This window comes from Lissotriton vulgaris, chromosome 5 (assembly GCF_964263255.1).
Source record: "Lissotriton vulgaris chromosome 5, aLisVul1.2, whole genome shotgun sequence".
Lineage (NCBI taxonomy): Eukaryota > Metazoa > Chordata > Amphibia > Caudata > Salamandridae > Lissotriton > Lissotriton vulgaris.
Window position 1 is genome coordinate 217,358,656 of NC_141693.1, and position 27,873 is coordinate 217,386,528.

General features: G+C 48.0%; 1 protein-coding gene across 1 annotated transcript in view; it reads left to right on the forward strand.

Moving 5' to 3' along the window:
* The first annotated feature begins 19,307 nt into the window (after positions 1-19,307).
* Positions 19,308-27,873, forward strand: part of STPG3 (sperm-tail PG-rich repeat containing 3) — a 440,796-nt gene continuing 432,230 nt past the window's right edge. The window contains exon 1 of the mRNA XM_086920018.1: positions 19,308-19,420. Coding sequence (XP_086776144.1) covers positions 19,308-19,420 — 113 coding nt within the window. The remainder of the gene's footprint in view (positions 19,421-27,873) is intronic.

Below are 27,873 nucleotides of genomic sequence, written 5' to 3' on the forward strand. Positions count from 1 at the left end.
GGGTGTTGGCTGTGCAGTAGGTAGCAATGCCTCATGAGCCGGTGTGCTTTCCTCCAGAATCCAGAAGGAGGTCATGAGGAGGAGGCAGAAGAGGAAGACAATGAAGAGTGCAATTGTCTTTGATTTGTGCAGGTTGTCAGTCTTTGGATTTCTATACTGGGTATTTCCCGTTGCTTCCATCATCTTCTTATCTGGCGCTTCCATCATCTTCTTATTTGGCGCTTCCATCACCTTCAAGGGGCTCGGTAGTGGGCAGAACCACAGACTTCGTTTAGCTTCTCTCCCGGCGACCCTTGATTGTGTGTAGGTCACCGTTCTGAGATTTAACTTAGTCCGTGGCCTACTTAGCCGAAGCTCCCTCCTTTCGACGCAGGAAATACCCTTCTCTGGATGGCACAGTGGGATCAGAGAATTTTGCAAGTTCGAGTGCCTCAGTATCGGGATAACAGTCCAATATCGGTCGGTCTTTGCTCAGGAGCTCTTCTTGGGTGCTGACGTTTTCTGTCGTGGCCAGGTTTGCAGAGACCTTTCGGCAATGATGCGCGTGCAGCCAGTGCTTCTTCCCCTCCACTCGGAGTGCCGTTCGGGTGGTGATCAGCACTTGCCAGGGGCCCGTCCACCGAGGTTCCAGACTCTTGGTTCGCTGGAAATTTCGTATCAATACGAAATCTCCTGGTTGGATGTCGTGGCCGGGGCCCCTGGAAGCATCGGGGATGGCCTGCTGCACCTGTTGATGAATGACAGACAACGTTTTAGTTAACTTGCACAAATAATCAGACAGTAGGACGTCCGGGACGTCATGAATGGAGGTCGGTTTGGGAGCAGTCCAGAGATTCATCGGTCGCCCAAACACGACCTCGTAGGGGGTCAAATGGTGCTTGGTGGGAGTGGAGCGCATCGATAACAAGGCCAGTGGGAGGGCATCCGGCCAGTTAAGTCCCGTGGTGGCCACTATTTTTGCCAGTTTCAGCTTCAGTGTGGCATTATGGCGTTCCACTAGACCGGCGGATTGGGGGTGGAAGACTGCATGAAATCGTTGCTTCACCCCCAACCCCTTTAGGATTAATTGGATAACCTCAGCTATGAAGTGGGGGCCATTGTCGCTCCATAAAATTCGACAAAGGCCATAGCGAGGGAAGAATTCCTTTAGTAACACTTTGGCAGTAGTCATGGCAGTGTTGTCACGGGTTGGATAGGCTTCTACCCATTTACTGAAGGCACATACAATGACTAGTACATACTTCAGGTTTTGGCATCTCTCTAGTTGGATGTAATCCATCTGAAGGACCTCAAAGGGGTGATTGGGGGTCCCAAACCCTCCCCGAGGCACTACAGTTCCTTTCCCGGGGTTGTGTTGCAGGCAGATAAGGCACTGCTGAACTAGACGTCTGGCTGAGTCAGGGATTTTGTCGTTATGCCAGACTTTGGAAATGAGTTCGATCATGGGTGCAGATCCTATGTGTGCGGGGGAGTGAGCCATTGTCAGTATGGGAATCAGATATGAGTCGGGCAGCAACCATTTGCTGGCATCCTTCGTTCGCCAACAGCCCTCCTCATCCTTCAAACCCACCCTTGCCCACTTAGTCAGCTCGTGAGGGGTGCTGGCCGATTGTATGTCTCTGATCATTATCCTTGTGTCACTCCATGTTTCTGCTTGTGACCTGGTCATGTACATGCGTGTCACCGTCCTATTCTCAGCTGTGGTTCGTGCAGTGATGTCGGCCAACGCATTCCCTTGTCCGACTAAGTCTGTCACCCTTTTGTGTGCCTGACATTTGATTACCGCTAATCGTTTGGGGAGGAGAACTGCTTCAATCAGAGCGGAGACTAGATCTCCGTGGAGGATCGGGGTGCCGTGGGATGTCAGGAATCCCCTCTCCCTCCACAGGAGCCCAAAATGGTGGACCACTCCGAAGGCATACTGGCTGTCCGTATATACGTTCGTGGTGGTCCCTGCGGCTATGACGCATGCTCGGGTGAGGGCTATCAGCTCTGCTGCCTGGGCAGATCGTTGTGTGATGCAGGCTGTCTCAACTACTGTTCGGGCTGTCGTTACTGCATAGGCAGCTGAGGTGGCGCCATCTGGGAGTTTGATGCATGAGCCGTCTACCCATAGCTCTCCATCGGGGTCAGGAAAAGCAGTGTCTCGGAGGTCAACCCTACTCCTAGTTTGTTCGTCCGTGAGGGTCACACAGTCGTGGATGGGAGGAACGTCGGGGTCATTCTCAGGCAGGGGTAACAATGTGGCAGGATTCAAAGTCGTGCATCTCTTTAGTGTGATGTGGGGTGCAAGCAGAGTCAACTCGTACCCTGTCAGTCGTGCGCTAGTCAGGTGCTGGGTTTTGGTCTGGTTCAAGAGGGTGTCGACTGCATGGGGTACTAGCACTGTGAGGGAGTTGGAAAGTACAATTCCCTCGCTCTGACGGATAGAGACAGCAGCGGCGGCTACTGCTCGAAGGCAGGCAGGCAAAGCTCTGGCTACAGGATCAAGAGTGGCGGAGAAGTAGGCACAAGGGCGCTGCTTAGGACCAATTGATTGAGTTAGGACAGACAATGCGCATCCCTCCCTTTCGTGGGTGAAGAGGGAGAAGGGTTTGGAGTAATCCGGCGTTCCGAGGACGGGCGCTGAGCAGAGTGCATCCCGTAATTCCTTAAAGGAGGCTTGACACTCAGTGGTCCAAGGAAGCGGGGAGGGGACATCTTTGGTCAGCAGGGCAAGTAATGGTTTCACAATGAGGCTGTAATTAGGCAACCACTGTCTGCAAAAAGAGGTTAGGCCAACCAAAGAGCGGACCTGCTTTTGTGTTTTCGGGATGGGGGTATCTAGGATGGTTTGGATTCGGTCGGGTGTAAGTTTCCTCCCTTCTTTGGACAGAAGATGGCCTAGGTAAGTCACCTGTGGCTGACAGAACTGTAACTTCTTTTTGGAGACTTTATGGCCATTCTCTGCAAGAAAGTGTAGGAGTTGGACGGTGGCTGTCGCTGCAAGCGGGGTGGTGTCGGCCGCCAAAAGGATATCATCGATATATTGGATCAACACCACTCCCTCTGGTAGCTGGAAGGCATCCAGCTGTCTTTTGAGGGCCTGGCTGTAAATGCTGGGACTTTCAGTGTATCCCTGGGGAGCTCTACAGAATCGGTACGAGCGGGATTTTAAGGTGAAGCCGAAGAGATAACGGCTGTCTGGATGAATGGGGATAGAGAAAAACGCGTTTTTAAGGTCGATAACAGAGAAGGTGGTGGCAGTGGACGGGATGAGGGTCAGAATGGTGGTGATATCAGAGACCATAGGATATTGGGGTACAACCACTTTGTTAATCTCTCGCAAGTCGATGATGAAGCGGTACGCTTTCTCATCTCCTTCACCTTGCTTCTTAACAATAGGTAGGATTGGGCTGTTGCAGACGTTGCTAACCACCTCTTCAACCACTCCTGCATCTACCAGAGACTGAATGATCGCTACCAGTGCCTTCTCACCCTCTGGCGATATCCGATATTGCGGGAGTTTCGGGAGCATAGCGTCCTGTCGTACAGTTATGTGAATAGGATCAATCATCATTCGCCCCACATCAGAGTCATTTTTGGCCCACAGGTACTGAGGCAGGGTGTCAAGCAGGGACAGGTCAGCGTCAGTTATGGAGCACATGTGTCGTGGGGGAGGGGATCTGGGCATGTCTGGGTTGTCGTACAGGATGACTCGTATTCCATCTGGGGAACACCTAATGGTAGCTCGAAAATGTTTCAGTAAGTCAATACCCATAATGGCGTCAGGGGAGTTGGAGGAGAGTAGAAATGTTGCGTCAGTAGTGTTGTTTTCTAGGTCAAAGGAAATAGGTACGGACAGGGGGTTAGTGGAGGGCGTCCCATCGAAACCTATCGACGTTATGTGTGAGCCAGACAAGGGTGCCCTTGGAATCAGTCGTTTTGATAACACACTACGTGTCGCCCCAGTGTCTACCAAGAATGGAGACTCTGTACCCAAGACCTTAGCGGTGACATAAGGACCTTGCTGGTCAACACAGAGCTCGACTGGATCCCTCCCTTGCCCCTGGCAGTCCTATGCAAAGTCGGGGGCATGTTCACCTTCGGACAGCTGATATTGGTTCTGTCGGGGACGGTCAAACGTGTTCAGTCTCCCTGATCTGTCATTGCTGGTGTCGTTGGTGCTCCCTCGTCCTTGTACTCTATTTCTCGGGCCACCTGCCACATCCCTGGAATCCCTATTTCTATTCATTTCTAGCAGAACCGGACACTGGAATTTCCAATGGCCGAGCCCTTTGCAGAAGGCGCATTGGTCAGTGCTAATGTCTCTCCGTCCAGTGTGGGATGTTGGGGTGTGATCTTTAGGAGGTAGATCTCTGGGGGTGGTTGATTGGTAGTTCCCTCTTTGGTGTTCCCGTCCTAGCGCTATACCCTGTATCTGGGCTATCATTACCCTTTCCTTTAAATCTTTCTTCTTTTTCTCGGACGCCCTATCATTCTCATTCTTTTGGTGCTCGTAATACTGAGCCATCTGAAGGATAGCTGCAGGTTTGGAGGCCCCCCAACTACTCTCACTCGTCTGCAGTTTTTGGGAGACTTCTTGTGTTAGCCCCTTGACATAATTTTGCACAAACAGGTGCTGTCCGGTTGCGGTGGTCATGTCTTGGCCACTGTAGTCGGAGAACACTGTCTCAAATCGGGAGAAGTATTCTGACACATCTTCCTGGGGTTTCTGTCGACAGGCCGTGACTATCGACCAGTCTACTTTTCTTTCCGGGACCAGGGTTTTTAACTTCTGGACCAGTTTGTCTGAGAGTTCCAGTATGTCCTTCACTGGTTTACTGCCCGGCTCTCGCTGTCTATCTAGTTTACCGAGTTGGTCCCAGGTATGTCCAAACAGATCCGTGTGGTCAGCCTTCCGGATTTGCTTCCACACATCAGCTGGCAGGCATAACCCAAAGAACAAGTCAATATCTGCTAAAGTCATTATTGTCGAACCCAAGGCTGTGCCTAATTCGGTATAAAATGCCGTCGGGTTCTTTCTCAAGTCGGGCAGGGTTTGCTTAAAGGTTAGGATGTCTTGTCGGTCCCATGGTTGGTAAACCCAATTGTACACAACCCTCCCCTTTGCATTTTCATCATTAATATCATCGCTCGTTCCCTGGCCCCGTGGCGGGATCCAGTAAGGAGCCGCTTCTCTGATAGGCATCATAGTATTGGCTACTTCTGCCGAGGTTGTTTCAGGGACCGTAACCTTGGCTTCTGGTTTCTGTTCCGCGAGGTGGCGGAAGACCTCAAGCATTTGTATGAAGAGCTCCGTCGCCTCACGTTCAGTCCCATCTCCAACATCAATCTTCCTATACAGTGTTGTTAGTTTAGCGGGACCCTTACTCTGATACCTATCTTCATACGCGTTCAGGGTGTGGTAGCTGAATCGCAAAATGAAATGCCGTCTGTGGCTGTCGGCATGTGAATTATATACGCTCATTGTGTATTCTTCGCTCTCCCTTCGTTCTACCAATGTCTTTGCTATTTCGTTGATCCCATCCCGCTCATCTTTGCTTAACCTACTTAACCTGGCTGATGATTGTTTGCTAGCCTCGGGGTCGTCTGACGAAGTTGTTAATATGGTTGGTGCGGAGGCCGTGAGGGCCGGTGCACTAGCGCTAGGGTCACTTTCACTCACACTCGGGGCTTGCAGGTTTTGTTGGCTGGGAGCATATGGAGGGGGCATGTAGATGATTGGGGGACCTAGCAGTAACTCATCGTTTGCCCGTTGTTTGGAGGGTAGTTCAGGGTAGAGCGCAGAGGGGGTCCTAACAGGACATTGGCCTGTTGACCCTGATTCTTGGTTTTGTGTAGCTTCTTTTCTTTCTTTTATTTCTTCTTCTAGTTGTTTTGCGGCTAGGTGGGCTGCCTTTCGTAATTCTTTCCCTATTTTTGCTTCTTCTCTTTTCTTTCGTTGTTCCGTTTCCTTGCGCCACATGCCGATACTGTCGAGCATAGTGGGCGTGGTCTTATTCTTCTGGAGCGCTATTTCTAATGTTTTTATTTTATTTTCACTAAAGGAACCTATCAGTGGCCACTGACTTTCAGGGTTCTTTTTCGTATATTTATGCCATAGTCTAGTGTAAGCTATAGCGACTAGTCCATACTTAGTGAACATGTCCTTATTAGGGGTGCCCTCCAGTGGAGCTGGATGGTTCATCTCTAATAAGCGGTCCGGGCTAAACAGGCTACCAACCAGTGGGGAGAAGATAGGCATGACGGTTTACACCGGGGACAAAAAGTCTGCACTACCTATCTTATCACGGCGGGCAAAGACTAGACAGAATATTTCTATTCTCCGTTGTTTGCCGGCGGTGAATACCTCAAACGAACCAATACCGAACAATCGGTCAATCAAAACAATTCAGTGGGGAGAATAAGTGGGCACGAAAAGTTATCGTTACCCACTCTTTCTCTACCTGCAAAGAGAGACCTTGTTCTTCCCTGTTTGCAGACAAAGAATCTCCAGACAATAATCCACGAACGACAGTTCGGGAAACAGTGGGGGAGGAAAATAGGCACGACGGATTACAACGGGGACAAAAGTCTGCGTTACCTATCCTTCACTGTTTGCAAAGAGAGAGCCTGTTGTTTTTCTCCGTTTGCAGACAGCGAATCTCCAGAGGTTTCAACAAAGCGTAATACTAGTATTATCCAAACAAAAACAATTTTCCTCAATTCGTCGTGTTTACACGACCTTACCCGGACCGCATGGACGGTTTCCTGTCCTCTGGATCCAGCGCCCGATCGTCCTCTCTCCTTCGTGATGTTCGTGGCACTCCTGATGGTTCCCAGTCAGGACCGTAGATCACTCGAGAGAGGTCTGTTCAGAACTAGTGAAGGTCGGATGATCGGCTGTCAGACGAGGGTCTATCGGACACGAGCTCTTCCCGATCGTTGCAGTCGTTCACTCTGTCGTCGGGACCTCTCCCACTGGATCCACGTGTCGCTGATGGGCCCCACGCTTTGGGACGCCAATTGTGGAAAAAGGTAGGGCTAGGACCTTTCTCAAGATTTGCCCGGCGCTAACCGCCCTTGTACCATTCAAGTTTACCAAGCAATGAGGCAGGCGCCGGAGACCAGAAGGCAGGAAACAGAAGTTTATTCCGACGGAGCAGAACACATCAGATCAGACAACAAGGTATCGTCTCGAGGTGCTCTAACAGCCTCTCGGAGGCCTGGCCTCTTATACACTGGTTTATGGCATGTGACCTTCCTTTATTACAATCAGAACTTTGTAAAGCAAGGAAAAGACATCCCCGTAATCCTCGTGTTAATCCCACCCCCATATACCTTCACAATAGAGGTCCTCAACCTGCTGATAAGAGGAGGGGGTCATCACGCAGCTGAGTGTTCCGTCGAGTCTTAGGATGTGTGCGCCTGATCATATCACAGGGGGTGGGGAGGCCTGGATCAATAGAGGGTCCTTTGAAGGAGAGCGACCTCATACAATAAGGGGCAGTAAATGATATCTCCCGGCTTAGGCAGTGGCCTCGGACCTGTGTGGACAGTCGGACACGGGGTGAGGGGCCATCAATGGAGTGGTATTCATGCTGCGTGGACAATCCAGGGCAGAGGGGAGGTTTATCAACAGAGGGGCATTCATGGGAGGAGAGGAGGTGTTGGTCAGGCGCTGGCGTGACTCCCAAGGACAGGGTCATGCAGAAGGGTCATGCTCATAAGGAGGAGGGAGGGGGAGCCAGGGTGCGCGGAGGATGCTTGCTGGGTCAGAGGGGCGTGCTGGCGATCGATCGTGGACAGGGAGACCATGATATCTAAAATGGCTGCCGTGCACGTAGTACATAGGTGACAAGCTGGCGCAGATGATGTTCAGATCGCAAACTAAAATTCCACACCAGCCTCACGATGCCCAGCTTGAAGTCGCTCATGGTGGCCAATGTGTCCTCGCTCTGCCCAGATGCCGGCTCGAGCCCCGCTCTCGCTGCTCTCTCTGCCTTCTCTCTGGTGCCACGCGCCTACCGGGCGCCCTCACGCACGCGCGATAACACTCCCACCTCGCGCCGCTGGCCGGCCCGCAGTCAGTCAGTGAGTACAGACAGAAAAGAAGCCACAAAGCGCCCAGCTTCACACCAATCGGAGCGCGCCGTTGAAGATGACGGGATCCCATTCCCGATTTGCTATTGGTAAATGAAAAAATGCCGGCGTCCCTCCTGTACTCTTGCTGCCTGGCCAACGCCAATGGGAAAGCAGTGAAAAGCAACGTAGACACGCTTACTCGGCTATTACGTCAGTTTCGCGGGAAGCTTTGTCTTGAATACCGGTCGTCGAAGCAAAAGAGAAGCTTTGGCTCTGACAGGTTTCGCGTGGCCATTAGACGGAAGTGTTTAGCTTTTTATGTTTTTATCGTAGTATCAGCGTAACGCATTGTTCATTGTAACGTCAATAAACACGGGAAATATAGCGTCTAGCTGTGTACCTCCGACAAGTCTCAAGTTTTTGGTATTCTGAAAAGGGTACAGTCAAGTGTTTGTGACAGGGATCCCTATTAAGTTAATGTCAGTGAACGTATTTTGGGGTGTGTGAGGGAAGTATGTTAGGCAGGTACATGCTCCTGATCTATTCACCTAGAACAATTAATAGTTCACTGATTTTTGCCGGCGATTCAAGTTTATTCTGTCGATTTTCTCAGAATTGACTTTACTGATTTGTATATTTATATTGTTACTGATGCCTAGCAATTTTGCATCATTTTGGTAGGGTTTTTACAACAGGATGACAACCTTTCCGTTATTTACATGGACTGTGATTTCATACTATTGCCTCTTTCCTTAAATGTTCATATTACGGACAGTGTTTGTAATTTTAAAGCTACTGAGCTGAGTGTAGAGTTAGCGCTCTAGTGTTCGGGTCGGCGCTATGACGTAGCACCCTGACCCGCCATCTTAGGTAAGCGCGCGAAGAGTTTCAGTGCGAGCGCCGTATCTAGAGGCAGCAGGCTCGGCGCTCTCTGCGTGTTGTAGAGTAATAAAACAAAATACTAACTACAGAAAGCAATTGTGTCATCTGTGTATCGGCCGATCGTTACAATGGCAACGAGGCTCTGATCCTAAAGGAAAAAAAAAACGGACCAAGTGAGAAGAATCAAGGAAGGTGTAACTTACCCACGTGCTGAGAGTACACCAGGCAGTGACACCCACTGCATAACACAAGCTGGACACGATAGAGACAGCACCCCACGACGCAGAGAGCGCGGCAGGGCCATGATTGAAACCTCAGGCTACAGAGTGCACACCACAGCCGGAACAGACGAGAAAAGCAGGTACATGGGGGCCCAGTCATAGTAAGCCAAGGCAAGAAGGGTAGGGGCAGTGAGACCTACTAAACCATGATGGCAGGGCAGCCAGAGCACGCTGCCACACGGCCAGCAGTGGATGACAGTGCAAGGACAAGGGACCTCCAAAACCTGTTGCGCGCTCAGCGGGGGAATAGCACTGGCGACCTCAGGGAGAAGAGACGGCGGCGAGGCCTGAAGCACCCCATTAAGCCCGAAAAGAGAAGGGGAGGATAAAGATAACGCACCAGGGAGCCCCAAGGGACCAGGGGAACCGCCACCAGGAGAGAAGCGTGAAACCATGTGCACGCAGGCGTCCTCCACAACGGCGCCCATACCGTTTCTACCCAAACCAGGCGAACCCCTAATGAAGTGGGAGGACTGGAGGGAATATATCTCCAATTACATTGAGGTGCTGAAGGATGATAATGAAGAACTGTTTACAAGTAAAAGAAAAAAGAGGATACTGCTTCACAACTTGGGCCCGGAGGGGCTGAGGGTGTTCAAGAATTTGGTACCCAAACAGAGACAGGATAATGATGACGACGTATATGCCCATGCGATAGAAGAAGTGAATGAACATTATAGACCGGCTGTATGTGTCTCAATTGACCGATACAATTTCCAACAACGGAAACAGGAAGTGGGAGAATCGATCGATGAATATGTCGCGGCACTCAAGAAGTTGGCATCCACGTGCCGATACGCAAATTTCCACGACAAATTCATAAAAGATCAGATAGTGATGCACACGACAAGTAAAGCGGCACAGGACAAGTTGTGGGCCAGTGGGGACTCCTCCCTGAAGGAGGTAATGGCGATCGTCAAAAAGGCAGAATTGGCGATGCGGTGCGCAGAGGCGGCGAGAAAGTAAACGCTGGTCAGACCCATGGTAAATAGATTTGAAGAGGAAGCCCCCAGGAGAGAAAACAGGATAAAGGGAACACCACAGAGAGGCCAGAACAAATGGCAAGGGAATCCAGGGCCGCCCGGAGGCCATTCGAAGGGCGGCAAGAACCCATGTTATCGGCGCGGCAGCATGAAGCATGAGGCACACGACAGGAAGTGCCTGGCATTCCGCGCCAAGTGCCTGTTCTGCAGGATCGTAGGACACTATGAGAAGGTGTGTCGGAGGAAAGCGACTAGGAATGTGGTGAAGTTTGTGGACCAGGGGCAAGATGACCAAGAAGGAATGCAAGCGCCACGCCCAGGATTGCAAAGATGACGTTAAAGCTCCTAGAATATAGGTATGATGTGGAATACACCTCCGGTAACAGAAACAAGGTAGCAGATTACCTAAGCCGAGCGGCACTGATGGAAAAAGAAGAAGAGGATCGGGACACCATGGAAGATATGGTAGCACTTATGGAGGATCACGAAAGGGTCATCAGCAACCAAGAATGGGAGGAAGCATACAGAGAGGACCAGGAGCTACAGGAGGTAGTGCAATGCATAGTGCGTGGGTGGCCCGAGAAAAAGCATCTGAATGGGAACCTGCGGAGGCACTATGAGGTGAGAGAAGAACTCTCGGTGGATGACAAGGGTGTGTTCATATACAGAGGAGACAAGGTGATACTGCCAAGAGGAATCATCCCCAGACTACTGGCTCTACTACATGAAGGACACTTGGGAATCGGAAAGACCAAATTGAGAGCCAAGGAAGGGTACTGGTGGCCGGGCATGGACATACAAGCAGAACGCCATGTCAGGGAGTGTACCCAATGTCAACAAGAGGACAAGACGCTAAAACCACTCAGGCCAGCCATGGGTAAGTTCGACACCCCCACGAACCCGTGGGAAGAGTTATCCATTGACATTTTAGGTCCGATTCTTGATGGACAAGGGACGCAGAAATATGTGTGTGTGCTTATGGACAGGTACTCCAAGTGGCCAGATGTAAGAGTGGAAGAGGAAATGGACACTGAAACAGTGCTAAAATTCCTAACCAACACATTCCTGAGGGAAGGGATCCCAAAGCATATACTGAGTGACAATGGTCCACAGTTCACGTCCGATAAATGGGCCAAATTCATGGAAAGAAATGGCATAGTTTCGAAGCACACATCCATATACCACCCAGCGGGGAATGGACTGGTGGAACGGTTTAACCGTGTTCTGATGGGATCCATACAGGCCGCGATAATGAGAGACAAGGACTGGGAAAGAGAGATATGGCAAATGATATGGGCGTATCGAATCACCCCTACGAGCACCAGGTACAGCCCATTCCAGATACTGAGGGGCCGAGATCCATTCACGAAGGACAACAGGGCGTGGAAAGAGAAAACGGTCTGCCCTGTTGAGCGACGGAAATGTGTGGTCCCAAGACCGCATGGCGAGATGCAACAAAATACTACAGTGGGACAGTGTGGATCAAGATCAAGAAGGAATGGAGAGAAGCGGGGTGGAGTATGAACAGACCATGGAGGAAGGAGAAATCCACGAAGGTAACATAAGGGGCGAGCAAGGGGCGGAGAGACCGTCCAGCGGAGAGATGCCCCGGCAGGAACAGAGATCACAGGGGACCCCGAAGGCGGGAAGCAGTCAAGAAGGTAGAGAGAACACCCTGGGGAGATCCAGTGGAAGAGAAGTGACATCCACCCCGGTAAGGTATACCAGAGGGGGAAGGGCCGTGATGAGGCCAGCCAGATTCCGGGACTATGATATGGGAGATGGACAGTGACTCTCTATTGTGTTGAATGTATATAAAAGGGGGAGATATGTAGAGTTAGCACTCTAGTGTTCGGGTCGGCGCTATGACGTAGCACGCCGACCCGCCATCTTAGGTAAGCGCGCAAAGAGTTTCAGTGCGAGCGCCGGAGCCGGAGAGGCAGCAGGCTCGGCGCTCTCTGTGTGTTGTAGAGTAATAAACGTAATACTAACTACAGAAAGCAGTTGTGTCATCTGTGTATCGGCCGATCTTTACACTGAGGGCAGCTTGCGGACAGCCAACCAATGCTAAAAATGAGTGGGATCCAGCCGTGCCAAATGAGCTATGCTGAATACATTTAGCAGCGCACCCACGTTCTCTTCTTTTTTTGGCCGGGAGCAGCAACCTGGAAAGTGTGAGGCCGGGTTTATTAATTTAATTACCAACTAGTCCTAACACAAACGTCTAACTATGTCGATCAGCCATTCTGTTTTTTGAGTGTTTAATCTTGGGTGGGAGCTATCTGGAATCTAACATAGATGCCCGGGCCAAGAAAAACAAAAATACTCCATTTGTTGTCAACCTCACCAGTGCTAAAGAGACAATTATCTGGAGGCAGGTTTTTGACTTTGTTCAACCTTTTTTTGTCGGAGATGTGTAGAGTCCTGCCAGCCAAGGTAATCACGAATAACCATGTCACACATGCAGACTATTTTGTACACGTCTTTATTCTGCTTCGTGCAAGCCAGAACTCAACATTCCAAGCCTGCCTTCACCTCATCTCTCCACAGTTTACGGCACAGGTCTACAGTGTACAGTGGGAACCACCAGCATTTTTTTGTTTACAAGACACTACTACATCTACCGCTTTGTTAAATGAAAAGTTAGAACTTTTCAAAATAGATAAGTAAATACATAAATAAGTACACAAATAATTACACATATAATCATATAAATACAGGCAATTTCAATTCTTCAATTAAACATTGTGGCACCTGAATCACACGTCCTCACCGGGTCACTGAAAACCAGGAACTGCCAGGGGAAGTGTCTTTGGTCTTCATAGGTGAAGTTGAACTATCAGGAGACACAGAGTCATCGACCATCTGTTGGAACCCAGTCTCTACATTGACATCGATGTTTGGTGAGTGATGTGCCACATGCTAAAAGTGAGAAGAATCTCTCGTAAAGGCCTTCCCAGGGTGCTGGGCCATCACCATGTGTCCTTTGATGTTAGTGATGTTAAAGGGTTCAGCACTCTATCTCCTCTTGTGGTGACATCTTTTCCACAATGCCATCTGCCAGCATAATATTTTCATCTTCTGTATGCAACCAAAGTCTTCAGCATGAATATCTTCCTCATTCTTGTATCTGAGGTTTGTCTATTTGGTCAGCTTGGGCGTCATGGTTCTTCCGAACATAGGAGTTTCAGGTCTTTCCCCTGTTGTTAAGTGAGGGGTCAAATGATAAGCTCAAAGAGTAGAGTTCAAAAGAACTTTGAGGTCAAGCTTCTCCAGTGCAGCACGCTGAACAGCTTTCTTTAGAGTAATCATACAAATATTGACAGTGCAAACTAAATCTAGGACGGGGAGCAGACTTATACGTTTTATTTTTGAAGCAGGTTTGATACACAGGGCTGTAGTTTCTAATGGTGTAAAAAGGCGCAAACTCACAGTCCTGGCCTTTGGAAATGCACTTCAAAATCTTCAGTGCAGACAGACCCTTCTGATTCTCTTCAGTTTCAAGCAGCAGATCTGGAGGGCTCTGCCCCTCTCAGATACGTATTCCAAGTTCTCTGGGTCATGCAGGAGGTAACTTCTGACCAATGGGAGAAGGGTAACCCCTCAACGTTATGACTATATCCTGTAGAGTGTGGCCTTATTTTGTCCCAGAGTGAATCAAATCTTCCAAATCCATAATGGCTGATTTTCCAGCAAGGAGGTAAGAGCTGGCTAAACACACCCCTAGGATGGCTAATTTACTTAGACTCGCTCCCCTGCATCTGCTCATACCTTCCTTAATCGTACCATCTGCCTAAGGTGGGAAGTTCATAGCTGTAAATGACAATGGTCTCTGCCCTCCGCTTTGAAGTGCATAGTTTACGACCCGCCCCCTGGCCTGGCATTCCTATGGAACAGCTGAAGGGGAAGCGCAATTACACTCCTTTCCAAGCGCACAGCCTTCATCGAAATTTTCACGAGAAAAAGTTGTCCATTAATCACTTTTAAAGTCACTGAAACTGCTCAAAAGTATTTGTATTCATTTATTCATTGTTCTTTAAAATGACACACGTAGGATGCAATGTTTTCTTTACAGCTTCTCATGCGCCAGATATGACAATCCAGTCCTTTTTTCTGGGCACGCTAGAATTCATTAAAAAATCCTCAGCTTTTGCAAGATTTAATACCCAATGCATTTCAAGCCATTTGTGGCCCTTCGTCAGGGGTTTGCTACAAATAAAAGAACGGTGACATTAGATTGTGCAAATTAAAACATCCCCACATCTGAACAAAAATTGCAATTCATGCTTTAGGAAACTTTCAAGGTTACGCAGGTGACCCTGCCCAGCATTTTCCCTCTAAAGATGTAATTAAGTACTCCTGACTCTGCAATCTAAACAAGCCTCTACTACCCGCCTTCTCCCCTCCTCAATTAACTTTCCGATAACCTATGTAGAAAACACACTTAACCCCTTCTTCCATCTATAACCACAGGATTCTTAATACACAGTGCTTAGTTGAAGAACCACTGAAACTAGCTTTCGTACCTTCGTGGCTGCTTCTTAAACACTCAAATTCCATCTGATACTGCTCAACGGAAAACGCGATATGCATGTTGCTCACTCACCACCTCGTTTAATTAGTACGTCAACACTCCTCCCCTTCTGCCTAACCAATCCTTGCGGCCCAACACTTTCAAGAGCTATCCTTTCTGCCTACATTCCCCAAAATGCACTAAATAGAAGCTTCATCTCTTTCCGAGCTTGCTATTAACAATTTCATTCCATTATTCCTTCCATCTCCTGCTTAGAAAACTGATTTCGAACTTCTATATCTGAGTACCCCGCCCTCCCTTCTGATGTTAAATGAAATGCTGATTCTACCCTTGGATGCTAAAGTATTCTACGCTCGAATTGCAATGTTTACAAAAACATCATTTTTACAAAGACATGAGCACATTGAACACAGCACACTGACCTGCCAGCAGAGCTGGTTAAGCCCAGGGGCTCTTTATCACCTTTTCATGGCAGCCTGGCTAAACCACTTAACTCTGACCAGTAAGTAAGTAAATTTTTATTGTATGTAGTTAATTAAAACCTTTACAATATTGTTAGCATAAAAAAGAAAAAACACATGATTTAAAACTATAATGTACAAGCTGACGGATCATTAAAAAAGAAAACTGTCTGTAATGTCTGTGTGCATGATATATTTGCAAATGTAACTGATTTATTGCACTTCACACAATAGGATTCAGACCTTTGGAATCCTTGTTCTCAATGTTCACTATTAGCTGAAGTGCCTTTCGACTAAATCTAGCGGCCCTGCAGGCTGTTTGCAGTTGGTAGCTGTTCAGAGCTAGCATGACGGCCGGGCGGCATGATCTAATTTGAGAAAATCGGAAGACGTGGAGTAGGTAATAACGTCTCAAGTTTGTCAAAGCCGGACAAATGCACAGTATGTGCATCATAGTTTCTTCCATTTGCCCACATAGTCTACAAACAGGTGTCGGCCGTGTTTGCTTCCATGCAGGTGTCTGATCTTTTAATATGGAGGTTCCCAGCCGTAATTTTAGAAGTGTTTTTTGAGCTGCTGGGGATATGTGATTAACTAAATATGGTTGCGGCTCCAATTTCCCATACGTGGCCAGCACAGTCCAACCGTGCTTTTTCTTCGCTATAGCAGCTTTGTCTATTGCCCATGATCTTTGCTTTGCTGCCGCGTTGGTCTCTTTTTTGAAGGCCGCAAATGATTGGTTTGTGTTCCATTCCTTTTCCAACTTGAGGTTTGACACGGCGTTCTCCCATACCATTTTCCATGGGTTTTTTGACTTTTTCTGGTTGTTCATCTCAAACCTACAGAGGCCCCTGAGCGTATTCTCTTCAGCAGATCTTAGTTTCCAACATGTTTTTAATATGACTGCTTGTCTGATTTGGTGCTGATTTAATAGACCAAATTCCAACCGGATCTGTGATTGGGAAACAAACCTCGGAATCTAGAAAATGTATTTGAACAGCTCTGATTGTTGTGTGTTCAAGAAGTTAGCGTCTTTTCCCCTATACAGTTCCGACCCATACGTAAGAGATGGGAGAAATTTCGCAGCTATTACCTTCAACAAATGCGAGTTAGATGGACAATTCAGTTTCGTTTTTAATAAATGTAGGGCAAAGCTTAGTTTGATTGCCTGAGCCTTTCTGTATGACTGATGATCTTTCAGCGACCACCTGGCATCGACTACTACTCCCAAGTATTTGTAAGTGGGGGTCTGCTCTATTGTATTGCCTGCAATGTGCCAATTAAAGGATTTCCTCCCTGGCCGAGAGGCAAAACAGACTATCTTTGTTTTATTGTAATTGATTTGCAGACCTTGTGCACTGATGTAATTGTTGAGCTTCGTGATGGAGCGTTGTAGACCCAACGGGGTCTGACTGCAGAGGACGATGTCATCTGCATACTGTATGCTCCTAATTTTGTGGTTGGCTAACTTTGGTGGATCACTTTCTATTTCCGCGATGCACTTGTCCAGGTCCGCTGTGAAGATGTTGAAAAGAGTTGGTGCCAAAACACAGCCCTGTTTGAGGCCAACATAGGTGGGGATTTTTCCTGTCGTTCTATCGCCATTGGCTAGTTTTATTCTAACCCAGGTGTACGAGTATAGATTTATGATGGCCCGCAACAGCTTTGATGGTATTCCCCAGTTGGCCATCTTTCGCCATAATGCCTCCCTCGGGACTGTGTCGAACGCTGCTTTGAGGTCTACAAAGCACGGGTATACCTTGGCTGATTTTTCCCTTCCTTTATCCACCATAAGATTTAGCGCCACAGGTTGCATGATGTATTGGTACCAGGCCTGAAACCTGTCTGCGTGATCGGCAGAATCTTATTCGCACAGACCCAATCTTCCAAGTCCCTCAAAAGATTCGAGGCATAGATTTTGGCCTTGACATCTATAAGTGCGATGAGGCTGTAATTGCCTGGATCGGACCTTGTACCGGCCTTGAAGATAGGATGTAAAATGCTGCCTCTCCATGACTCGGGTATACTTCCGGTTTGACCAATATAGGCAGAACACTGGAAGACTGAATTTGGACCCACAAAACAAGAAAGTCTAATAACTTCTTGCATGTACACTTTAGGAGAAATTCAACAATGTGATATTGTTGGATTTATTATTACCATTCTGGGAAGTCTTGGAATGGCATTTCTATCCCTCTCCTATCAATAGTTATTAATATTAACCTATGTAACAGGGGATTTGCAATGGGAAAAATGACTTGGGCCCTTTTTCCAGCACCAGGACGTACAAAACCATATTTTAAAAGTACTTGCCTTATATCTACAGGAACCCCACCCTTGTGCAACTAGGGGAGACTTTAGGGGTTCTGAATCTGTAGAAATATTGCAAATTCTCCCTCCATAGTGCTTCTATCATCAAAGTCGAATTTGAGCAGCACTTTACCACAATGTGGGGAGTGAAATGTGAAATTTCACTTTACCCAGGCATATAAAAACGAATTTTATAAGGTTGTACCTTATAAATACCTGTCCCCCCACCGCTGGGATACCTAGAGGAGAGCCCGGGGTCCTTATGATGCCAAAACATTGTAGTTTATCCATTTTTAAGTGCCCCAAACCCCAAAGTCCAGTTTGGGCACACTTTACTTTTTAAAAGCAGTCCTGGCACCCAGTGCTGCTTTTAAACCGACTTCAGGTTTCAGCAGCGCACACATGCAAGTGCAGAAAAAGGCTGCTGGCCTCTAAACTGCCATGCCCCAGGGTACTGGGGATTTCTAGGTAGTTTCAGTCCCCCATCCCTATTATATACTAGGGGCCTATAGGGGAGGCCATGCCAATCACAGGGGTACCCCACCATATCATTGTGTACCCTAGTGTATGTAGGTGTATTAACTGTATCCTAATGTGTCTCTTTCAGCAGAGCACTGGCCCTGGGCCTGGTTAAGCAGAGCCCAGAGTCAGTCAGAATCAGTTACCACCAGTATCAGTCAGCGAAAAGTTGGGGGGTGCCCAGGGCACAGGATGACTGCAACATCTACAATTTTGATAGATGGCAATCTGGAAAATACATCAATCATAGCAATGAATTTCAATAGGACCCATAATATATATGGCCACAGTGTGTCATGGTTTCTCCTGAATGATTGGCTTGCATATGTTGGTTCATTTTATTTACATTCCGGCCGCCGCTACCAGTTCATGACTCTCTTGACTCAGTTTAATTTTAACAATGCTACAATAATCTTCTTGGCAGAACTTCATTATGCTGTCTCTCAGCATGAATGGAGGAATCAGACTATCACCTCTGAAAACGGTTCCATGAACTTCTGACAATTCATTCTTGATTTCCCAAAAGTGTTTTAAACTCTTAGAAATCCTAGATTTTCTTGGCCAACCTTATTCCACCCACTCAATAAATTGTCGCAAATCCCAATACTTAGCATATTCATCTCTTCATTCCTCTTCTTTCACACCTACAACACTTTCATCGTGAATTAAGGCAACTTGTAACTCAGCCCATTCATTCTTGTCACACTCCTGAATGCTTGTTGGCATGCAGATAAAAATAAGTACCGCTATTGGTAGTACATTTACCCCTTAAGTATTTTTGCCACCTGAAGTAACCCAGTAGATTAATATTTGGGGTAAGCAGTATTTCCTCTTGTGTAACGAACAGCATCTTACCAACTGCAGTATATACCTTTTACCCCAGTATACTTATCACCTCCATCATAATAGAATACCTTTGTTTTTTGGGTCTTTCTTACTTCTATAACTGAAAAGGACCATTATTTAGGTTGAACAGGCTGCATAAAAAAGTGAAGGACACAAGCAGTTTTTTCACAAGTATGGTGCCCTGTGCTATCACATTGTATGACTTTAGGTTAACACGCTAGTTCTTTGTAGAACTGTTACTGTTCTGCTGCAGTAAATCACAACTTATTCTAGTTCTAATTCCAAGGCTTTCTTGGTAGGCTTCTTCTTCCTAATGGAACTGGAACTCAGATGCTTGACTGTGTCACAGAGCCATAGGCGCATCACTATTCACATGACAGAGACAAGCTCCTTCTCTCTTTTTCACCTATCGAAGTAGTCCAGAATGGAGCATCAGCAGAGAGCAGCAAAGTTTTTGGCAAATAAATATATGGAGAGGTCACAATGCATCATTCCTATGGCCAAGAAAGCATATGATCCTTGCTTACTGTATCTCTGGTAATGTATCTCGACGCATCACTTGCATTTAGAGATGGTATATCTGTGCGTTTAGCGGCAAAGTTACTTCAGTTTTTTTCATAAGGACATCGCACAGGCCATTGATATCTCTTCACTCTGTAATTCATTCAGTTTATTGCACCTTCTGATTTTATTTTGCATTTGTGTTGTGAATAGATATAAGAAACTTCACTAAGTGAGTTTAATAATTTTGACATCAGTTACATTTGAATGTTTGCAAGTGCATACATGAAAGTACCAGCCTAACCACATTATTACATTATTGAAGAAGTCCATATTAGTAGTTCTGGCTTGAAAATGCAGCAGTCTACGAGCCCTATTGTTATCAGTTCTTAAAAATATGCACAGTGTGCTTTGGCTTTGCCATGAGGAGTAATTCTTTGTCACTTTATTCTATGAGCTAACGGTGTATCAGTACACCCCCTAGGAAGTGTTTTTATTGGAATGAATGAGGGACTATTTTACAGATGAAAAGTTCATTGTTACCACACTATCTGTCATATTCTGCATCTGGTATATTTAATTTATAGGCATTCTATACAGAATATAATCCTTTTTTGCTATTTTTCGAGTGGCGGCTCCTCCCTAATGACGGAGGAGCATCACTCCACTCGTCGGAGTCAGTCAGAGAAAAATAAAATGATAATGAAACATTATTATTTTATTTTTCTTTGACTGATTCTGACATGCATGCAGGGTAGGGCCGGGCCATGACAGGCAGGTGGTATCACTTAGAAGTGCGAGTATCTAATGGCACTATCAACTATTGGTGGGATGCTAAGTCTCCAGTGCACAGTCTCATCAGCTGTCCACCAGCTGCCCCCCCCCCCCCCCAGACTATCCCCCCCCGGTCTGTCGCAGGGTCTGGAGTAGTCCCCCCCACTGGGTGGCTATGGGCTCTTTTCTCAGTCCCATCGTTTCTTCCCTCACTATAGTAAGTTCCTCCGCTTTGGCCCAAGCTAAAAGTGAGTATCACAAAGCGTGTATGTGGATCCTGTGCTTTTCACTGCTTCGTAAGTAGGAGCTTGGCAACCACCAGTCCCAGGTCAAGGAACCTAGATGTGATTTTTGTGGTCGGGGTTCTATGGAACTGATGTAAGAGGTAAGTGGGCCATTCAAAGGGGATGTCGCGCCCTGTGCATGTATGCAACCGCTCACTGACTGCCCCCCAGTAGGTGTGCAGCTCGGGACAGTCCCATAGCATATGTATCAATCCCGCTCCGAGCTCCGAGCAACGCGGACATACCGCATCCTCGCGGTGGAAGTATCTGTTAATCAGCTCAGGGATAAGATATGCTCTGTGGACTATAAACAGCTGTATCTAAAACGCACATTTCTGGGTACGCGGACTGGGCTCTTCAACACTTTTTCCCATTCCCTGTCTCCCAGCTGGCGCCCCAGATCTGTCTCCCACTTGCGGCGAGTGGGTCGAGGCTGATCACTGCGTGTGTTTGGAGTGACGCCGCAAACCAGCGGATTAAATGCCGGCCCGTCCCATAACGTGGAGGTACTGTATGGTGAGGTGCTGGCTCTGTTCTGTAGTCATGTCCCCCCATTTGGCAGTTAGCGTTGCGTTCAGTGATCTATGTCTCAAGAAGTGCCCCAGTGGCAGCCCTGTGTTCTCAGCGAGGGATTCAAATGGTAGGATTTCTCCGTCCTGATATAGATCTCCCAATGTTTGCATGTCCGCTCCGTGCCAGTCCCGGAGCTCCGCGTGTGTTAGTTCTCCAGGTCCGGCGGGGATCCCTCTATAGGTATTGCTGGAGCATTGGGGGTATGCGTTCTGGTGAGGTAGAGGCTGCGGCGGTAGCATTTATATGCGACCGCTAGAAAGAGTGGCCTCAGCCATGTGACCTTAGTGGCTGGATGGAAAAGCCTAGTGATTTGCTACAGCGAGTAGGGAGGGAGCGTAGTCGCCGTGTCGTCTCTGCCCCTGTCTGCAGGCCAGCAGAAGACCCTATGTAATTGTGCGACCAAGTAGTAGTGTTCGGAGCAGGGTGCAGCAAGACCCCCCCTGGTCGGTCGGCAGGTACAATTTTGCCAATGCTAGTCTATGTTTGGCGTTCCCCCAAAGGAAAACCCTGAGCAACCCAGGGAGTGTGGCAAACAAAGATGCTGGGATATATAGAGGGAGATTAGCAAAATAATACAGGAGGCGAGGTAGGATCACCATCTTGGATAGTGCCACTCTACCAGCGACCGACAATGGGAGCGTATTCCAGAAGCGTACCTGCGCCTTGATTGCCCATTCAGATTCCCGTCAAATAGCTCCGTCGGTTGACGGTGTATCTGGATGCCCAGGTTGCGGAAGTGCCCTCTCTCCACTCTACCCTCGTGCCATGTAACCGGTACCCCGGGTCTCCGCTTCCCTTCCCAAAGGTGTAGATGCACGACTTGCCAGCGTTCTACCCGGAGTCCCGAAATAGCCTCGAACTCACGTAGGGTGTCCGGTATATTCTCTATGTCTTTTACATAGATCAAGAGATCGTCCGCTTATAGAGACACTTGGTGCACCGCGTCACCCAGGGGTATTCAATCCCCCAGCGTCGCACGTAGCGCTGCTGCTAAGGGCTCAATTGCCAGGGCGAACAGTAGGGGCGATAGTGGGCACCCCTGTCTTGTGCCCCTGCATATTGGAACGGCCAGGGAAGCTATCTCAGCCCAGTAACAAGGCTCCTTCCCCCGACGTGACCGAGCATACCGCTGGCGCGCCTTAGATACCTTCTCCCGAACAACAGGAGACTGATCCCTGCTCACTCGACAACACACACAGTATCTTGATGGTTCCGTTCCTTGGATCTAATAACACGCTGTTTTCTACCTGGCCGGCCCCCACTGTGGTCAGGCTGATTCCCTTGGCTATCATGGGTTGTAATATTTAGGCATTATTCTGTCCTGATGATGATCCCTCTGATTCTTTAAATGGGATCAAAACGCCGTCGACTTTTTTAAAACACCATATACTGTGAAATGTGTAAACTGCAATGTTAGGCTAGTAATGGTGTTAAATGGAATTTCTGTTATTCCAATATCTACAGAAAACTACAGCTTCTGCCTAAAAACTCTGCTCTATTCTCTGACTACTTTCCTCACTATGCCAATTTGTATATGTTTGGGTACAGACTTGTGCCCTTCTCTATGGCATTGTTGAAGTATTCTTTTAAAAACATTCTTTGTTTGAAGTAAAAATTGGACCTCTCTCCGGCTGGACAAGTCAGTACTTAATATAGTTTCCATTGTGTCTATATTTATTCTGTGCTCTTAATTCTCCTGTGCATGGGACCACTGTTGTTCTCATAAATATGTTCCCCGAGGTCCTGTGCTGACTCGAATGGGTGCCCTTGTTGTTTTGTATAATTAACCTGCATATTGGAATGGCATCGGATATGTAGGGTCCCAACCGAACTCTGACAGTGGGATTCTTGTATAGGAGGCCAACCATCTGTAGGAATCCGGGACCCAACTCATATCTTGCTAGTACTGCCAGTAGGTAGCTCCATTTGAGACAATCAAAGGCCTTTTCTAGGTCCAGCACAAGGCACCCCACTCTGGCCCACGTCCCCACACTATCCGATGCTACCCTAAAAAACCTTCGCCGATTTAGCGATGTGCTGCGTTTTGGTACAAACCAATTTTGGTCACTGTGAACCAGCTCGGGGACCACCAATGTCAGCCGGTCTGCCAACACCTTGGCGAATATCTTATAGTCTGTGTTGAGAAGTGCCAGAGGTCTATAGGATCCCAGGGCTGTGGGGTCCCTATCTGGTTTCAGCAGGGACACCAGGTAGGCCTCGCTCATTGAGTGTGGCAGCGTGTCCTTCTCCAGAGTGTCGGAGCACAGGGTGTGTAACCGCTGCACCAGAGGTACCCGATAGGCTTAGTAATATTCAGCCGGGAGGCCGTCCGGTCCAGGCGTTTTACCGGTCGCCCTAGCCCGAATCGCATCTCCGAGCTCGTCTAAGGTAAGAGGACCGTTGAGCAACTCCTGGTGTGCTGCCAATGCTGTGGGCAGCTGGACAGGCTCCAGGAATCTTTCCAGCTCTGGGCCTTATCAACGTTTCCTCGAGCTGTATAATTGTGTATAATGCTCCACCATTACACCATGAATCTCGCGCTGTGTGTACTCCAGATTCCCTCCTGGCGTATGAATGGCTCCAATTGGGGCGTGTCAACCTTCCTGCTTCAGCAACCAAGCTAAGAGGTGGCCCGCTCTATCTGCTGTAGCATGCGTTCGAGCAGTGTGAGCGGCGTAGTTGTGGCAGCGCAACTGCTCCATAAGCTCCGCGTGCTGGGCCCTAGGTCTTCCAGGCGGTCCGAGTGTCTACCCCCTCCCTCGTTCTCACGCTCGTATTGGAGTAGCTGCGATTCTAGGCGGGTGAGTGACAGAGACAGATGCCTATGGATGTTCCAAGTGGTTCCCAGACAGTGACCTCTAGTTGCTATTTTATGGGCATCCCATTCCACCAGAGCATTGCTCACTGTACGTTCATTAAGTTCAAGGTATGTGAGGACAGCCGTTCCGAGGGATGCCCGGAATTCTGGATCCTCTAGCGCTGCAGGCTGTAGGCACCATGTGGGGATGGGGGGACGACCAGCTTCCCAGGTGAGCTGAATGCGCAAGGGGTTATGGTCGGAGTGCGTCCGGCCTAGATATTCTGACATTTCTACCAGGTGCATTAGAGAGTGTGAGCCCACTTCCCTGTCCAAATGTACATGCGAGTCGTGCAGCGCAGAGTAGTAGGAGTAGATACGTTTGTTGGGGTGGAGGGTGCGCCAGATATCTATCAGTGCCCAGTGTTATAGCCAGTCTGTGAGCGTCCGCATGTTTGACACAGCTGGTGTCCTTCGAAGGGGGGGGGGGGGGGGGATCTGTCGATATTGACGTCGAGTACCGAGTTAAAGTCTCCACCTAGCAGCCAAGGGAGTCCCACGTGAGGTGTCAACACCAAAGATAACTGTGCCAGAAATGACGGCTGTTCGACGTTTGGGCATATATCCGGCACCTCTCTGCTAGCGGTAGGGCAATACACCAGTCACCGCATATTTTGGTGTGGGGGCCGCCACAGGGCCGCAGCTCTCACCAGTCGAGCTCCTCACCTTGGCCCCTCTACGTGACAGGCAGGCCCGGGCGATGCTCTGCACTCCAGCTAGCTCCTGGGCGTCTACCGCCAGCCCCGTGGGGTCAGTGTGTCACCTCCGTCCCCCGGGAGCCCGTCGGCACCTCCACAAGCAGTCCGCAACCCCGCAGGGACTCACCGCCAGCTGCGACCACAGGGCGTGGCGAGTCTGGCCGCTCCCCGGTGTCAGCCCCGCAGTGGCCTCCTCCTCACAGCTCCTGCCCGGTCCCGCACTCGTCCCAGGCCGCACTACGTCTCTGGACACCAGCTGCACTTCTACCTGGTGAGTTGACGCTTCGACGGTTGTATTAGCTGCCTTTCATGAACGGTGCTCCGGTTCCGCTGATTTTTGGCGTTGATGGCACCGTTTCAGGATCAGTAGGGCGGATAATTAGGGGAGTTGGCCGGAGTTCTAAAGAGTCACGTCCGCCATGGCAGCTAGCTGGCCACGCCCCATGGACCCTCCTTTTTTCTTGGCAGTCACTTGATTGATTGGGTATTCTCTCTTAACCTCAAAGAACCCTTCAAAAGCAGCTGCTTCACCTGGAGTATAAACATGGACTTATAAGTGTAAAATAACAAAGCTCTTGAACTTCTCTGTGCCCTCTCTAGAATAAGATGACAGCATTGTCCCGAAAGAGGAACTGTTGGAAAAACTCGTTGGTAACTACTGGGGAGTCAACTACCCTCTCTTGCAAGGCCCCAGAGAGTTTTGTTTTACATATACATTGAATAGTGCAGGGTTGGTGTTATAGACTCCTTCCTCATTTTACTGAAAGCTTTTTTATCTTTTGGTTAAGCTTGCCAAAGCTCATCCATATAGTGTGACGATTGCTGCAGGAAGAGAGGTTTACATCCTCAATGGCACAAGTCTCCTCCAACTAATGGTCCAGTCAATAGAGAAGACTGTCTACAGGTCAATATTAGCCAAAACTATTGATCCATTTTTGAGTACACCATGTCATAATATACCATAGGTACATTGTGTGTGACAAATGTCTGTGACTTGCAGTTCTGATTTATTGTGAATTGTTAGAAAAAGGGTGCATTAAACCATCATTCCCCGTTCCTGGCATTAATGAGATGTATCAATAAATTAATTGTATTCCAAAACCTCAGAAAGGGTGGTATCTATTTGCAAAATATTAATGAGGGAACAGCTTACACTGTAATAATGTTGACTGTGCGCACCGAGGTCTAGTGGATGGCTGTATGCTATTCGCATTGCCCTTAACATTGTTCTAATTTCAGTTTTGTATTACAGGCACCGCCCATTTAAGGGCTCAATGCATTGCAATAACATTTGTCATTTTGTGAATGTGAATGCTGGGATGAACCTCCATCGTCCCTCGCAGGCTTCTACCTCTGTATTCAAAGCCCTTTTTGGTGCGATTTTCAAACAAAATTGCCTCCGATATATTAATGGGGCCGGATTTAGTGAATCCTACTGAGTGGTCCTTTTTAGGCTTCGCCTGCACAGCGCTTGTGCGGAGAAATGTATTGGTTTTTTTTTCTTCCCAAAAACCTTTATTGCACCTTTAAGTTTACACAGCTGTAGGCCTACAACCCATAGGGCTGGCCGCCATCACAATACGACGAACATCGTGCATTAGTTTCAAGATGGAATCAAATGTCATTCTTTCATAATCCTTATTACTATATCAAAGAAAGGTACAGTGTAATCATAATTCGCTGATCAAGTCATGTTTTTTTTTTTTTGTTTTTTTTTGCACAAAACAATAACAAAACGTAAAAAGTTTAAGGAATCACATTTTGGTCTTTCAGTTTGGTCGTTGGTCACATTGACCGAGTAACAAAGCATCCCCCTGTGTCAAATCAATCTAACTCCTCCCTAACTACGCTATGTCGTGGTAGTTTGAGTGCACAGGCTCTCCCATTCGTGGTCCCCTTGTTATCTCCCCAGGCGTCCCACTAGAATCCACCCTCCAATGCTTGGTTCCTCCCGTGTTATGGCTACCCTTCCCTTCGGGATCTGTGAAGTCTGCTAATCCTTCTCCCCTTCCTCATCCGACACAGCTTGATCGTCTTCCAGCAAGGGGTCACAGATCTCCCCTCTATATATGTTCCACTTGGTCCAGATTTTATTCCATTTTCCCAGGCAAGCTCGGTTGGAGTACACCGCCCTTTCAGTCACCATTATTTTGTCCATGTTGAGGCACCATTGTGTATTTGTTGGCATTTCCGCCACTCCCCAGCGCTGTGCGATGTCTCGCTTGGCAACTATCATGCCCAACATGACCCATAGCTGACCATATCTGGACAAATCAGTAGCTTCCCACACATTTAAGAGGCACCTCCGTGGTTCAGGTAGTAGAGAGATCTCAAGTGTCTGTGATACTGTTCGCAATATTTTTTTCCAATACTCCTGGATACGGGGGCAGTCCCATATAGTGTGAAAGAACGTGCCTTCTTCCCCACACCCATGTAGGCAGTAAGGGTGTTGTGCTCTGTTAATGCGGTGTAGTGTAGTCCTAGTGTAGTAAACCCTATGTAAAAAATTTTATTGGACGAGCCTCAGTCTGGCGGAGATGCCGACTTCCTTAGGCGATGCCATCGCCTCATTCCATTCTTGCTCGTCCATCTCATGAGTATCGCTCTCCCATTTCTCCTTCAAAGGAGTCATTGGGTCCGGTAAGTTGTGGAGTAGTTTACGGTACATGAGCGACGTCGCCCGTTCTACCATGAAATCTGTAAGAGGGCGGTCTTCAAGCGGGGTCGATTCCGGCAATTCAGTGTCAGGGGGTATGGCGGCGAGCAACGCATGCCGTATCTGAATATATCTGTATAACTCCCTCCCTCCCAGGTCATATAGCTCTCTCAGCCTGTCAAAATGCACCACGCCGCCCCGTTCCCATAGATCCCCCACTGTAGATATCCCTATTGCATCCCAGTGCGAGAAGCCTCTGCTGTTTCTCATGTTACCCAGGGCTCGGGAGTCCCATAATGGTGTAAGCTTGGTTATTTTCTCCTTCCATCCTAGTGCCGCTGTCGCTGTATGCCATATCATCATCATCATCAAGTCAACTTTATTTCGGTTTGTTAATGAACCATAAAAGTACATAACAGTTAAAAAAAAACAATACATTTACAACTCATCCAATGCATTGTAGATCTCAATTAGCATATTTACAGTAATCGGTTGTCGTGCGGTTATAATATGACATTAAAGACATAACAATAAGATACAAAAACTAAGAAATTTCCTTTAAAACAGATAAAAAACTGATTATTACTAGGACAGAGCCATCCACCCACATAAGCGGTTTGCTACACATGGATCAGTCTTCGTCTAGT